General features: G+C 35.0%; 1 protein-coding gene across 1 annotated transcript in view; it reads right to left on the bottom strand.

Annotated features, from left to right (window-relative positions):
• Nucleotides 1–17,397, bottom strand: part of Cals (calsyntenin 1) — a 365,963-nt gene that overhangs the window by 38,010 nt on the left and 310,556 nt on the right. Inside the window, exons 11-12 of the mRNA XM_090412738.1 lie at nucleotides 14,685–14,836; nucleotides 7,556–7,920 (exon numbers count right to left, since the gene is read on the bottom strand). Of these exons, the coding sequence (XP_090268864.1) occupies nucleotides 7,556–7,920; nucleotides 14,685–14,836 (517 nt within the window). The remainder of the gene's footprint in view (nucleotides 1–7,555; nucleotides 7,921–14,684; nucleotides 14,837–17,397) is intronic.

Here is a 17,397-nt window from a genome sequence, read left to right as displayed (position 1 = left end):
TTTAACATGTTGTATTGTATTTATATAATGTTGTAAGCATTGTTATTATTTATAAACACAAACAAAATTTAAAATTTTCATTTTTTCCTTGGGGGTGCTGCAGTGTCGCAGTGCATATGTACGGGCCGCCACTGGTAATATTATCAACATTGACATTTTTTGTATGTTTTTTTATTATTATTTAAAATAATAATTTCAACTGATATAACTAAAACAAGAAGGGAAAAAATTGCTTACATGATAATCCAGTTAATGTAACAAAAACTTACTCTTGCAGAGAAATTAACATATAACAAAATTAAATAAAATTTTAACTGATCAATTCTATCAAATTTCATTCCACATAGTCAGCAGAGAATTTTTATTTCCCTTTGTAGACTGTTAATAATGCTTTGTCATGTTTCCACTAATCTTTTTACATTAATTTGTACTTTTTCTGTGCTTTGAACTTATCACTGTAAAACACAAGATATTTGTTAAACACCCCCCCCCCACACACACACACATTTGCAATAACGGTAAGCTTACTTTCAGTCTTTTCCAAGCTCAATCATTGATGACCAGAACTCAAATTTCATATCTTATCACTTCAGTTCTACAATTATGTTAACAGTATTTAAAAAACTGCAGATGTACAATGGTTAGGTTTTCTGTTCATGCTTCCTTATAAGTAAGCATCCCTAATTCTCCTGCCTTTTCAAAAAGATTTGTCATAAGTGCAAATCTTTTTTGAAAAGGCAGGAGAATCTGCAGCAAATTTACTGAGGAAAGATAAACCAAAAATTTCCAAGACATCCAGAAATGCCTAAAGTGAACTCTAGACAAGAAATGTTATTGTATGTTTTTCAATATAAGCTATTTTTACTGAAAAAAAAAAGCATTTTGTATATGTGATTTTTATTTGCATAACAGTAGCACAAATGTAAACAATACCAGAGTCATTCTGACATTTGATGTTCTGATCAAGCTTTTAATGTAGCTACTGCAAAACTTTTAGTCTCCATATCAAGCATTTCCAGTCAAATATCATCATCTATTGTGGCTGCCTTTTTCCTTGATACTCTTTTTTTTTTTTTTTTTCTATCAGGATTGTATTGCTTGCTGTTTTAAAAGGAATTCCTCAATATGCTTATCTTCAGTTTTTATATTACCAATGTAATCTTTAATTCCTTTTGTGATACTCTTCCCCTCTATTTCTAGTTTTTTTTTTTTTTTTATCTCCAAAAACATTTTGCCATGAGCCTCAGTGGCTGAAATGAAGACCAGGGTACAAATCCTGTCTGGGACACAAAGAATCTTTATCAGGACTTTTCAACTGAGGTGAGTTAGCCAGTCTCACATGAAGGAAATTGGTTTTTCTCCTGGAAAACAGCCAGAAGAGCATATGCAATTTTACATCCACAGCATTAACTGCCCTATCATAAGCATTACATCAAATTTCTAGAAAGCAAGGTTACTGATCCTAACACAAAAGGGAAGATGTGAGATGAGAATATTTGTCCCTCTGCATGATATTTTCGTCTCTATACGCTTCCTGAAATGTTTCTATAACTTTTAATATTGCATATAACTTAGGCTTCTACTTTAACAATATAATATGATTTTTCTACTAAGTTGTCTCCTGTGTTAATTTAGCATCTTTGTGTTGGAACATGGTGCTAGTAATTGATTATTCTGTCCTAAGCAGAGTTATTTTCAGTCATATTTCATCCCTTCTTTTATATATTAACCTAACTGCCTTTCAGAACTAAATAACTCAGTTTCTTATAAACCTAATTTTATTCATGATAGGGCAGTCAATCTATCTCCATACCTTCTATATGAAATTAGTTAAATCACCTTAAGTTGAAAAGCCTTTATAAATATTTATTTTGCAGGCAAAATTCAAATCTAGGTCCAACCAAAGGTTGCTGTTACTGTAGATAAACTTTTCAGTCATACCAGAATGTACAATTTCATCATTAAAATGTCGTGTTATAAGAGCATATGATTTTCAGATTTCATCATTTTGTTAAAGAAATGAATTTAAGCATCTAAAAATTAGGTCTTCTCTTTTACTCAAGGTATTACTTCTGAACAGATCTCAACTTCATAAAACTGCAAATCCATCCAACTAGATTCTGTTGGGTGCTTACCGTTCACACATTTGGAGTAGTAATACTCCTTTTCAAATTTTGACATGCTTTGTGGCATCAAAAAGCCTGACTGTTGCTGTCATGTTCTCATAGATGTTGGTGATAATTCTAATGTAGTTGCTATCTATGGAGCAATACTTCAGGGAGTTAATGATTACAATGTTCCTATGAAATAGAATGCTTTTTCATAGTCATTAGTTCTTGCATATGATCTACGGTGCTGAAACCGCCTGCGAACATGTAAATTACAGCTAGCAGGCTAATAGGTATATAGTTATTTAGGTCTTTTCTGTCTCCTTTTTAATGCAAAAGAACTACTGTAGCATTGTTTCTTTCCGGGGGAATTCGTCTTTTGTCAAAGCATTTAGTAAATAGTTGGGTAAGTACCACCTCTACCTGTGGACCAGCAGCTTTTAAGATGTCAGCAGTAATACCATCTTCTACTGAGGCTTTTCCTCAGCTTATTTTCTTCATAACATGGGAAACATCCTCTCACAGGTGTTAGATCCTGAATGGAGAACATTTTTGCAAGGAAATTGTTCATTCAGGATTTCACATGTAAAATCTAACTACTTAAGGAAATACCTGTACATCAGCAGAAAATAAAGAAAACTTGTTTAATATATGTGAGAATATGTATTCATTATATGTGATGTATAGAAATTTATTTCTGTCTAACAGACAATCAAATTAGAGAATTTATGTCAAAAAAGTAGAATTTATATAAGAGAAATGTTGGCTTATTATTGGTCTCATCAAGCTATCTAGTATACTGTAAATCACCAGACAGGTAATAAGTAGCAGTCCAAAGATCACATGTGAACCATACAAGTCGAGCATAGCGCCAGAGGCAATCGCTTATGCAGAAGGTGACGGTAGCACGTTTTCCATGAAAACAGCAACCTAAGAGCAAAGAGAGAGTAAGGGATCGACTTAAGGGGATAAACGATGAGGGGCATGTGGAAAAGACCCAGCAAAAAAGGGGGCACATGAGAGGAGAACATAAGGTGATGCGTGCCATATTGAGCTCTCTTCTCTCTTTTTCCTGGTTCCTGCTTGGTGAGTTTTGACGGGTGATTCGTGAGAGTGAGGAGCATAGGTGCTGCGATGTCGGACAGCGGGCCTTTTCCTGGAGACGCCCAAGAGATTCCATGCAGAGCCGTTCGTGAATTATCGGGCTTTGCAGAATCGAGAAATCGCTGAATGTCCAATCGGAAGGAGCGGAGAAAGTCCCCTTAGACACGGCAGAAACACACTAATCAGAATGTAACCAGAACCAACACGTGGCAGTGACTAGACCTCCAGAAAGGATTCGGTAACGTAGAGAACTTTATTATATGTTTCGGAAGTATTAGAAGAAAGAAAATTGTGTGTAATTGTAAGATGTGAACAATTTATTAGAGAACTTTAGTGAGAATACTTATTTGGAATGGCTAGTTTTCGTTGAACAAAAGAATTGTTCGGAAGCGATTCTCATATTTGAGTTTGATAAGTGAAATTAAGATTGCAGATAGCCTTTTAGTTGAGTGACACCAGAATGTATAATATGTAACTAATTAGTGGCATATGGAAAGGGATCATAAGTTTATGTGGTATTGTGTTTGTTTTCTACCTTATCTAGTTAATAATTTGGAAACTAACTAAGTATATTTGACTAACTTAGAATGTATTAACTTCCTTAGCATGAATTTCATTTAGTATGAAATTGAGATTTTTGGATATATGATTATCTTAGTTGTAAGTCTTAAAATTCCAATAAACATGTTTTATTATTTATGCACGAGGCATGCCTGATTACAAGATCAAATTACCACTTATAAAACAGAACCTTAGCAGGAAGAATTTAGAAGGTATATAAAGATAGATTACAGGGCACGACTGCCAGTACCAGAAATCTATACGACCGTAACGAAGTGCATAATGATGAGTGTATGCATTAAGATCTAGGATTGTTTCCCTGAGCAAGAATCTCTTCTGTTGTAGGAGCAGCATAATATAAATTTTGCCAGTATCTGAAAAGGAAATATCCCTAGATAGAAATTTCTTAGGCTAGACAGTAGAATAGATAATAACGATTATAGAGATAATAAAGATAAAAAATTAGTAGAAGACATTAAAATAACAATAAACAAGTATGGATGTCATTTATGTTAATTTATTATTTATTTTTGTAAACACATAAATAAATAAAAAGTGACATTCTTATTCTAATTTCCTCTCATGGGACTGTTGGTGCTCCTTTCCTTGGGTATGATTTTTATTGTAGCATTATTCTTTACTGTATAGTTTTCCATACAATTCTTCTACAGTCTTCAAAATTTTTAGACTACTATTTGTTTTGTTCCATTTTCCCAGTTGATGCTGGGTGTTGCACAGGTTGGGGTTATTCTCAATTGTTTTCTGAATAAGTTCTTGTGCATGCACACAAACACATACACACACAAATTAATACTGTACTTACTATTCCCACAGTATTAACATGTTATAGTTTGAACAACCTCTCAGGTATGGGCTTACCATTAGAAAAAGTTAAGTTTCAGCAATTCACGTACTTTATAACTGTATTTTGTTTTTTTCTTTAATAAGGTTGTTAACAATTTTTTGCATTTATAAATATGTGTAATTGTGTGTGTGTTTTATGTCAGTCTCAAGCATGAAGTGTTGCAAAATCTATAGCATATCAGTGCCATATGTAGGCAAGAGAAGAAAGTGGAAACATGCTGATTTCCTGAAAAAAAAAAAGCTAAAGTTCTAGTTTTTGAGGAATGAGAGAGAGGGTATTCCAAAAAACACAAGTAGACAGAATTAGTGAAAGAGAAGGTGGTTCAGTATGTTTGAAGCCAGCCAGTAAATGGATGAGAATCAGCAGCTGTCATATTCTTAGTCTTAGAGAAAAGTGAAGGCCTTGTGTGAACATCTACAAGGAAATAATTAGAATGAATTTGCGAGAGTAACACACACACACACACAGAGGAGAGAGAGAGAGAGAGAGAGAGAGCATGTGTTATGCTATTTTCTGTCTTCTGGATAGCATCAAGCAATTTTAGGTTTCCCACCTCCACCCAAATTCAAGAACGTATTCTAAGGTATTTATGAAGTTGTACAGGTAAGAAGTAGTGTCTAGAGCAGAAAAGGATGTCTGACATTTCTTTTTTTAAGGATAAAGAGGCTATGGGTGTCATGTGTTTGTGTGAGGAAAGGATAGAGATGTTCAGTGGCACTGCATGCCCATTTAGGTTGGGTGTACTGTTATGTGGCTTATACAACCCACACTACAAAATTCATGTCAATTTGACCATATGATTGCATTTTTATTGATGTATGAAAGTTTTAAGAGTGTATAGCATCAACACTCATCTTAATTAGTCCAATGCAATTAATTGTAGGATAACTTCGAATACTTTAATTTATCAATTATATAATTTTAAATATGGAAAGAATAAAAGTCAAATGAACAGTAGCTATGCTTCACATGCACCATTTAGGTGAGAAGCACAAAGGGTTTACACTTCATGGTGAGATTAGATTATCATTGGCAAATACTAGAGTGAAACAAGAATAATTTGAATTTTGATATGATTTTTAAATATAGCCATATAATATGCACAAAAATCAGAAAAATTAATTGCTTTGGAAATTATTATTTTTCCAGACTGAACTAAAGAAAGGTTGAAATAACTCATTTTACTTACTTATTATACACAAGTTCCAACCTCAATTGACTATAATCATACAATACACGAAAGCTCTGGCAGAAAACAGGACATTCAGTAGATTGTCAATACTGTTTCCCATTGTAAATATGGGCAAAAAGTTATAAATGATTTATAGAAATTATAAATATATATATATATTAAAAATTTGTCTATATTGATGTCATAAACATGTCAGTTCCCACTTCACACATGTAAAACAGATGAAACTCAGAAAACAAAAACAGCAATGCATGACAAATGACAACATTCAAATGAGTTGCTTCACACAATAACCAATCACAGTCACTAACAACGTACTACTGTCTCAGCATGCACCCTGCCTCGCCTTCTCAGCCATTTAAAACCACTGGAACACTAAGAATCTGACATGTTGCACCATCTGCACGTCTGTTTAAAGGGCTCAAAGGTGTCAGTATATGTGACCAGACACTTGAGCTATTAACACAAATGTGATGCAATGTTTATGAGTAGAAAAGTGGCCTCTTCATGAAGCATTAATATATTGTGTTTAATTTTAGGAATCAGTGAAACCAGGAAATGATTAGGAGAGTCTTTAACAGGAATAAATGCAAAAATATAATATCAGTGATATTGCTATTCAGTGGGTGTGTACACCTGACATATTTGCCCCTGAAGGCTTTAGGTTATCCTAAAAAGAGAAATCTAACCTTGTTTGATTTGGGTATTATCAAAAGTAAGGATGTAGAGTGCAGTGAATTCTTTCTTACAAAAAAAAAAAAGACAGAATAATTGTATCTTGGTAGCTTCAAATTTCACATGGTTAGCCTCACCCCACTGAAGAATGATTGTGTTCTACAAGGCTTGTCATTAATATTAATGGTGAAATTTTTGATGATATATCAATCAAGAAATGACTTGTTAAAGAAATTAAAAGATAACTAATTGCAGAAAAAATGTGAGTCTATTCTTGCCCATGATGCACTGAGAAACTACAGTACCATTAGATAGGTAAAATATCACAGAAGATAAGTGATAGTGTCATACTGAGATGGAAAAAAAAAGTCATATTTCTTAATAAACATACATATTTCATTAAGTGTATTATTTTCTGTCTACTTTCCCAAATAAACACAAAGATTCAAATGTCTAATAAAGAAGTGTGCAAAATTATCTTGCAACATTACAATCAATAAAAACTTGTGGGTAAGTTCTGATTTAGAACCAGATATAAATACTAAATTATCTATCAACTATAAATTTGATAGTGAATTTTAGACCATGTCAAATTTGCATACAGAGTAAGTACTGATTTGTACAATTTACTTCTTTTAAGTTTTATTAGTAAAAAACACATTTAAAACAAGACCTTTTAAAACTGTGAACAATTTTTTTTTAAAAAATATGTTTAAAATATCTTTAAAAAGTTAAGAAGCACAGTTTAGATAATTCTTTCACAGTCAACTTTCACTACAGTAAACAGTAAATTGTGAAGGCCGCAGAAATAATCTAATATAACTATAGGGATTTGGTTGGGACATTTCAATAGGGAGTGAGTCTATTCACGTAGTGAGAACTGATTGTTGAATGAGTTTTAATAGTTGAAAACACGAGTGATGGAAAGATATAATGCGACTGTTTAATTTAAATGAATTAGTGATGTATAACTAAAGGTGCATAAAATTTGTTTGTAACTTGATTGATATTCAATTTATGTAGCAGATCTCATGTTGAATTAATACACACCATATATAACTAGTCCATCTTTGTTTTCTTTATGATGAATTCCAAGATGAGTCATAAAGTTGCTTGGTAGCCTAAAATATTCATGATCAGGATTCAGAGGAGGATACACCTGAACATTGCATGAATCTAGCTTGTGATCACTTACAAGGGAAGTTTCAACACTATTGTGGAGAGCTACTTCTTCCTCACGGTCTTGGCTAACTAACACAGACACAGAACCAAAGAGTTCAATGCCTTGCTTAAAAGCCTCATATTCACGTGCGAGATTTGGAGTTCCATTAATAGTGATACTTGGTAGTTCAGGCTGTAATACCATGACATATGCTTCAATAGAAGGAACCTTGACCGGTTTACCCCGAGAGCAACTAGAAAAAATAATTCATTTATTATTAATTAATTATTATTTTTTAAAATTATATATATTAATCACGAGGTGGTATCAAAAAGTTCCGAGACTAGCTCTGTTTACAAGAAATTACTTTATTTATCTATGTTTACACACTATCACCTTCAAAATAGTCCCCTTGCGTATCAATACAGTGCTCCCAGCATTCTTGCAACTTCTGGAATGTATCCTGAAAGTCTTCTTTTCGAAGCACGTCAAGCACCTTCTGCGATTCGCGCTGAATCTCTACAATGGTGTGTCAAAACAGTGACCTTTGAGCTGGATCTTCATCTTCAGGAAGAGGGCGAAGTCTGCAGGAGCCAAATCTGGCAAGTAGGATGGGTGTGGAAGTGAGATCATGTTGTTTCTGGTGAGAAACTCACGTGCGAGGAGAGCTCAGTGACAGGGTGCATTGTTGTCGTGGAGCATCCCGTTTTTCGCACGGCACAGATCTGGTCACTTTAGCCGAATGTCCTCCCTCAGATGCCTTAAAACCTGACAGTAGAACTTGCTATTGACAGTCTGGCCCCTGAGGACAAATTCTCGATGCACAATGCTGCGAATGTTGAAAAAGACGATGAACATGCACTTGGTCGAGCTGCGGACCTGCCTCGCCTTTTTCGGTCATGGAGATGATAGGCTCTTTCACTGTGAAGACTGTTGCTTCATCTCAGGGTCATACCCGTACATCCAAGTTTCGTCACCGGTAATGATCCTCAACAGAAGGATGGGTCATCCACGGCACGCTGACGGAGTTCTTGGCAGACTTTGATGCGGTGTTCCTTCTGCTCCTGGGTCAGCAGCCTGGGGATGAACTTGGCAGCAACACGGCGACTGTTCCGTATGACACACCAACAATGGCAGCAATGTTGTGGAGTGTTCTCTGACGATCCTGATGCACAAGTTGCCGAATGGTTTCATTTTTGGGGGTTGAGCTCATTGAAGGTCTTCCTGATCTCTCATCGTCTTCCAGTGATGTTCTTCCGCTCTTGAAGCACGCATGCCACTCAAAACACCTCGAACGACTCATTGCAGCATTGTCGTAAACTTGCCAAATCATGGCAAATGTCTCTGTGGCAGATTTTCCCAGTTTCATGCAGAATTTCACGTTTGCTATTTGTTCTAAGTTGCTGTCCACGATGAAATCGCAGATGCGGTAACACCGGTGGTCAGAATAGCATCAGTTGCACAGCTCGCGATGTACACAGGACGATGTCTTTTGGCACACTGACTTACGAAGGCAGGTGCTCCCTGTGACTATGTGTGCAGCCTTGTGCTGCCATCTGTTGGCATGTTATAAACCTAGTCTCGAAACGTTTTGATACCAACTCGTGTATATATAAAGTTGTTAAACACAACTACAGAAAATTATTAGCAATCATTCTATTACATTCTCATATTATTCCACAGAATATTCTATATTAAAGAAAGTAAACTGAAAAGTAGCAGCATATCTGGGATGACACCATTTTGAAAAACAAGATGATTGAAGCATTACTCACTTGCATCAATAAAATCATTTATTTCTGCAGGAACTGCAAATTATCATTTAAACAAACACCCTGTTTCTCTAAGCATTAAGCACTGATTAGGCATGAAATTCAGAACACTTAAAATGTATAGCAAGACTCCAGAGTGAACATCATGTACTGCAAAAGAGTAGATTATTATCCCTTTTTATAAAGCTTTGATATGACTACAACTGGAGACTTATGCACAGATTTGGTTGAATTGAATTTCTTGGAATGTGGAAATGGTGGAGATGATTCAGAGGTCAGTAACCAAAATGGTGAATGGTCTGTGGCGTGCTCACTATGCAGACTGAAGGTTTGTGCTACAAAGTCTAGATGATGGGCAGAAAAGAGGAGAATATGTCAGAAACATTTTAGTCATTAACAGTTCTATAGAGTAGGTATTAAAGTAGGTACTAGGTTTTTTGCATGGAGAGTAATTAGTGCAATATCAGTGAATAAGATAAGCATCGTGAGTCTCTCACAATGAGTTTTTGGACTCCATGGAATAATAATAGTATTTAGGCAAAAGAAACAGTTATGATGTGCACTAATTTAAATAGACACCATATAACTGTAGCATTTTGCAGGTCTACAAAACTAAAATAGAGATCTTTGTTATATTTCCATGATTTCTCAATTATTTGTCTTAAAGTGAAAATCTGATCCTGACAGCCTCTATTTGGCCTGAACCAAAGCTTGTTCTTCACCAAGCTTCCCTTCCACAATCATTCTCAACCGTTTCTCAAGCAGCCTTGCATAAATCTTACCAGGAACACTCAGAAAGAAAATACCTCTGTAATTCTCACATTTAGTTTTATTTCCCTTTTTATATATGGGTATTATGAGAGCTCTACTCCAATAATCTGAAATTTGTCCCTCTGTTCAGGCCTGAACTATGCAGTGCAGCCACTGCTTTTATACCTCCATACTTGAGCATTTCTGGTCGAATATCATCTACTTCTGCTGCCTTTCCATGGATATGTATTCCTGATTGCATGCCTGGTCAGCATTTTTTTTACCACTGTGCGGTCATCACTGCTTGTTTCATTTAGCAATTTTTCGAAGTAATTACCCCATACTTCAAGGATATCTTTTTCTATAGTTTTCATGTCACCTTTAGCATCTCTAATTCCTTTTACAGCATGCTTTTCCTCTATTTCTAAGCTTCTTCAACAACCTCCAGAATATCTTGCCACCTTCTTGATATTTATTTTCTATGTTCTTACCAAAGTCTTCCCATGACTTTTGTTTAGCTAGTTTTATACAGTTTCGCTTTCTTGCATTTGTCTCTGTATTCTTTAAGAGCATAAGCTGACTTATTTGCCAGGAAGAACTTTCGATATGCTTTCTTCTTGTCCTTCACTGCCTCTTTAACTTCCTGTGTCCACTATGGAGTTCTGATTTTTCTATCCTTGCAGACAACCTCAACAAATGCCTCTCTGGCTGAATTAATCAACGTTTTCTTCAGGATTTGCCATTGAATCTCCAAAGTTTGTTTCCTGTTCTCAAACGCTTTCATTTTTTCTTCAACCATGTTTGTGTATTTTAGTTTACAGTTCACATCTGAGAGCTGGTCAACTTTTATTTGCTTTAAAACTTTCTTACATGTTCTTCTTTTCAATATGAAATTCAATTTGTATCCTTCTCAAGACTAAATGGTGATCACTTCCAGTTTCAAATCCTCTGTACACTCTAGTGTTCTGCACCAGTGAGAAAACATCAACAATAACATAGTCAATGAGACTTTTCTTATTCCTTGCCTCTTCTCTACATGTGAATTTGTGCACATGTTGGAAAATTGTGGTTGTAATAACCAGTTCATGTCCTAAGCAGAAATCCAATAGGTATTAGCCATTATTATTAGCTTTGCTCTTTTCTCCAAATTTTCCAAAAATGTTTCTGTATGTCTGACAATAATTTCCTACTCCGATATTTAGATCTCCAACAAGGACCAACTTTTCCTTTTTCATTGCGTCAGCTGCTTTCTCTAAATCCTCAAAAAATTCCTCCACTTCTACCTTAGTGCAACCTTCTGTGGGACAATAGGCACAAATAAATCTCATTGTTCAGTTACCCATTCTCATATTTGCCCACATCGCCATACTTGATATTGCCTGCCATTCAAAAAGATTAGCCTCATATTTAATGTTGAATACTATACCTACTCCATCTCTTCCCTGATTGTTATTGCTTGAATATAACAGTTTGTATATATTGCTTAGAAAGATCTTATCAGTCTTTGTCTGTTTTGTTTCAGTGACTCCCTATCCAAGTAATGAATGCCTCCTTTAATTAAAAAAAAAATCACAAAACTATTAAAAGAATTGGATACTAAAGTCTTCTGATCCCGATGGCATCTCTCCTATTACTCTCACATATTGTGCTCCAGAATTAACACCTGTCCTGCATCATCTGCACAATCTACTATACATATCTGGTACTTATCTGAATGCATAGAAGCAATCTCGTATCCATCCAAGAGGGTGATAGAAGTCAACCATCAAACTACCGACCAATTGCCATTACCTCAATCCTCTCCAAAATAATCATCAATAGCCAATTCCTACACTACTTAGAGGCTCACCAATTAATCAGCGACCACCAGTATGGATTCTTCCATTCAATATCCACAGCTGACCTTGTAGCTTACATCATCTATCACTGGACATGTGTTATGGAAAAGTTCAGAGAAACTTGTGCTATCGTCTTCGACATTTCCAACGCCTTCAACTGTGTGTGGCATCGTGGCCTGTTTAACCAATTACTATCCTTCGGTCTATCTGCCACCCTCTGTAATTGGGTACCCAGCTTTCTCTTTGGTTGTTCTCTGCAAGTCCTGGTAAATGTCTCCTCTCTTTGAGCTTCAAAATCACTGCTGGAGTGCCTCACAGCTCTGATCCTATCACTGACTCTCTTTCTCTTGTTCATAAACAACCTACTCATAATCATCACTAATCCTATCCACAGCTTTGTTGACAATAGTGCTCTCCACTCATTCGAAAAACCATACAGTACTCTGACATCCCAGGCTACAAGATCATCTACAACCAGTGACCTAAACATTGATCTTCATACTATCCTTCAATAGGGCAAGGACAACCTTGTCATGTTCAATGCCACCAAAACACAGTCTTATCTTTTCTCTCACAAAAGAAATATCAGTTCACCTATCCTTATCCTCAGTAACACACAAATCGCCAGATAAGATCAGATCTCTCTGCTTGGACTAATGTTTACCTCCAGTCTCTCCTGGCATAAAAAACATCACATCAATAGCCTCCTCAGCATCCAAGAAACTATGCATTCCCTTTTGTTCAAAAGGATATTTTACACCCAACCAACTCCTAACTATATACAAATCTCAAATTCACCCATGCCTAGAATACTGTTCACATATTTGGGGTGGTGCACCTAAAACTTCCCTTAAAATCCTTGATATTGTTCAGAGGTGAGCAATTCGGCTCATTGATGATTCATCTCTTATAGATTCACTTCAACCTCTATCTCACAGAAAAAGTATTTTAGCACTGCGGCTATTCTGCTAGTACTTCCATGGTCACTGCTGCAGTGAATCAGCAACTATCATTTCTTTACTTCTAATGAGAAACATAATACTGAGTACATCCTTTTACTGAGAAACTGCAAACACACTGAACCTTTGTCCTCTGGAACAGCCTTCCTCATGAAGTACAGTGGTATCTCGCTAATCCAAACTAATAAAAACCGTGCTCGTTCAGATTAGCGAAAAATTCGGATTAGCGAATTTCACCCCAAGAGACAAGCGGTTAAGACAAAAATAATCAGATTCTAATGGTACATCAATTTAATTCTGTAAATAAATGAAGTAACGGATAGGAAAAAAAAAGCTACTGTACTGTAATGTAAAATTTAAAAAACAACAGTACACAAGTTTATTTTAGTAAAAAATTTAGTTTTGTATGTACCTATATTGTTGAGGATTCTGATTTAATAAAATTGCATAGTTCAGTACATAACTTAATTTGCGTAAAAATATCACTTTCTTGTATACAACACAAAATAAAGTTTCACAAAATAACACACAAAAAAAGTTTTTTTTATTTCTTTGTAAAAAAAGTCTGATTTTCTTTTGCTTCTTGGAAGCTAAACTTTTTTCGAATGCTTCTTCTCGGAGCTGCATTAGCAATACAATTTTGTGGAATGGCTTATCATTCTGCTTAGCCCATTCTATACATATATTAAAACTGTCAACTGCCTCTTCATGTTTTACTTTTTTTTTTCTTCGAGTTCTTTATCATCATCATCATCTTCTAATTCATTCTGTAGCGTCATATTTATAATTTCAGCATCTGATTTGATTTCGAATTCGGTGATTCATGCCTACAATACAGTACAGTATAAAAAAGAAAATGTGAACACACACAAAAAATCAAAATAGGTCTACAACATAACTGTACAATCGACAGTATGAACAAAAAACACTGTATTGTAACAATAATAAAATAAATAATAATAGTTAAAATAATAATTATTAAATAAGTAAATAATAATAGTTAAAATAATAATTATTAAATAAAAATAATAGTGCACAAAATAATAATATGTAATAAATAAAATTTTTTTTCTTTCAAACCACAGTTCGGATTACTGGAGGGTTCGGATTAGCGAGATACCACTGTATTCCCAAACAATTACAACTTGCAGCTTCAAAAAAACATCAATAAACTTCTGTCTCAGTACCCCAAACATGGCACTGATGTGCTATAAGGTCTCTTGACCTTTCATGTATGGAATCAATATATAAAAAATTATTTTTGTTCTTTAAAACTTGTCCCGATAAAAACAGCTGCCCCGATTAATTGGTGGTGAACCAATTAGCCAGAATCTACTGTACATATAAATGCAGATTTATGATCTAATGTGGTATCATTTCAGTTCATTTATATTTCAAATTAATTGAAATAAATGGCTAGTGATGTTAGGTCTGAAAGAACAGATCTAACATCACTCCATTCCTTAAGCCAAAGTTACGTTAAGGGAGAGATGTTCCCCGAGGTAATTAATTAAGCACAGATTATTGCTAGTGTATATCATACATAAAATCATTCTCTAATGACTGATTTCAGTAATCAATTACATTTAACCAGGTAAATGCTTGATTACATCTGTAAAGAAGAAATGTTAATTTAGTAATAAACAGGTTATCTATGAAATATATTTTCAGTGAGAAATATAGCACATTAATACTTACGTCACAGAGGTTGTGATGCGTACACTGCGACGTCCAGGAGTAGGAAACTCCCGAGAATTGGAATAACTAACTCTTGCTATCAAATCTTCCAAATTCGTTTTACTGTTTCCTTCAATTACCACTTCACTGAGATCTGAATTGGTCAGCAATTCCTTCAAGAAATAGGGAAAGGAGGAAAGCATTAATGCATTTCTGGAAAATTTAAGACTTTATACCCTAAATTATAAATAAATAAAATAAATTCTAAATTCTCATCCAAATGGAACAGGCAAACTCTTTTAGACCTAACAAACTTTTGGAAATCAATGGGCAGCCAGTCTCCACTCTTAACCATTGCTGATAGCTAAGCTCATAGCTACTTACACTCTATCATAATGCATTACAAATAATAACAAAGTGTATTTTTTACAAGCACAGTAAAATTAGGGAGCTCATGTCAGATCATGTACTACATGATCTGGTAGATTTTTTGGATTTCAAATAGTTACTTAAATGTAATAATGCATTATTACATAACTCTGACAGTAACTAGCACTGTCCTTTTCTAGAGGTTCTATTTCAAAAAAACAGAAGTACTTTATTCAAAATTATTCCAGAGCAGTTAATTTTAATTTATTTCTACTATCCTAGTTTTCATTGTCCTCCACCCCAAATCACAGATCTACAGGAAGCAATCTTGATGACATGGCACAGCATACCTCTTGCAACATTCAAAAGGTCTTGTAGAGTTTATGCCATACCACATGTACACAGTTCTGATAGAAAGGGAGGAAATATAAACTATTAGAACAGTGGTCCTAATATTTTGAATATACAATATATAAGGACATGCATCGACCCCCTATCATTATTTAAAGTCCTCTTCATCTCAAACTTCCAGTCAATTACCATAAATTTTATTTGGTTTTTGTTTATATACTTAAAAACATATCCTAGTCTCTTTGATTAAACAATTTCCACCACATACGAGGGTTGTTTTGAAAATTTTGGAAAAAAAATAGTTAAACACATTTTTTCGGGGGAAAAAAATCACCTTTATTTCTCAACATAGTCTCCATCAAGGTCTACACATCCAGTCAGTTTCCAATTTTTTCATCCCATCTAATAAGTAGAATTTGTGAAATTGTGCAAAATAGTCATTGACAATCTTGATGACATCCTTGTTCGAAGAAAGTTTTTCCCCACCGAGCCAATTTTTTAAGTTTGGGAACAAGAAGTCACGAGGCCAAGTCTGGAGAATACGGTGGATGTGGAACCAAGTCGAACTTCAATTCGTGCAATTTTGCCATTGCGATGGCTGATGTGTGGGATGGTGCATTGTCTTGATGAAAGATCACATTTTTGTGCGCAAATCTTGGCCATTTTTCTTCACTTCTTTTAAATGGTCCAACAATGATGCATAATAGACTCCTGTTATTGTCTTACCCTTTTCCAAATAGTATCATGCTAATACCTTGGGAATCCCAAAAAACAGTGGCCATCACCTTCCAAGCTCACAAAATGGTCTTTGCTTTTTTTTTTTTGGTGCACTTTCACTGGGTATTGTTCACTGTTTTGACTACTGCTTTTACTCAGGTGTGCAGTGGTGGATTCAGGTTTTGTCTACAGTCACGAATCTATGCAAAAAATCCTGCAAATTGTGATTAAACATCACCAAACATGAAATGTCTTTTTGCATGTGCTTTTGATTGACAGTCAACAATCTCAGCACCCATCGCACAGACAGATTTTTCATGTGCAATTTTTCATGCAGGATATTATACACCCATTCAGTTGAGATGCCTACAATCTCAGCAATCTCACACACTTTCACTCTGCGGTTGTCCATAACGATACCATGCATTTTGTCAATCATTTCCTTTGCATCCAGTGCATGTTTCTTTGATGGACTTACGACCACGTTTAAACTCATTTATCCAAAAATAAATAGTCTTTAATGCTTGTGCAGATTCCCATGAACTGCATCTAACTTGGTTTTGATCTGCGCAGCCATCCACTTCTTCAAATAAGTGTTTTATCACTGCACAAAACTTGTTTTTCTCCATTTTTATGAAAAATGCAAACATAGTCATTTTAAATGTTTGCCAAACAAGAACTATGCATCGCACGTGGCTAAAATTTTGCCAGGGGTCATGAAAAAGATGATATGTGCCGACACTGGTATGAATGAACAAATTGTGTTGCCATCTACTGGAAATAAAAGTTTTTTAACAAACTTTTCAAAACAACCCTCGTATATGGTCCATCAACTAATCCAATATCTGAATATTCTTCAGTGATTTCCGCTTAATCAAATCTTGCAGTTAGTGTATTGAACTATTCCAGGCTTATTTTACCAGGCATATTTGCTTTAATTCAGCTATTTCTAAGCAGTGCATAGAAATATACCATTAGATAGATGTCATGACTCATGTTTTGGTAAAGACCTAGGTTTGATTCTCATCATCACTGATGTAAGGAACATTTTTTTTCAAAATAAAAGGACATTTACAAGTGAAGATAAATCAGCCAGTTTTATGCAAAGGTGGCAAAAAGCCTTAATATTAATGGAAACCTGGAGTTGATCTCTGGGGTTGGCATGCAGCTACATCAATATCCTGCCCCTCTATACAAAAGTCAGTTACTTCATTTCCTGCCCAAATTCTGATTCCGAAGTAAACTGCTCTCATTTTTTTTCTCATTAGTTTCCTTCCCATATCAATACAAATTAAAA

The sequence above is a fragment of the Typopeltis vanoorti genome, chromosome 2 (assembly GCF_054136105.1).
Source record: "Typopeltis vanoorti isolate ZY-2024b chromosome 2, IOZ_Tvanoo_1.0, whole genome shotgun sequence".
Lineage (NCBI taxonomy): Eukaryota > Metazoa > Arthropoda > Arachnida > Uropygi > Thelyphonidae > Typopeltis > Typopeltis vanoorti.
The sequence above is the reverse complement of the archived record's forward strand: the minus strand, read 5'-3'. Positions and strand labels throughout refer to the sequence as shown.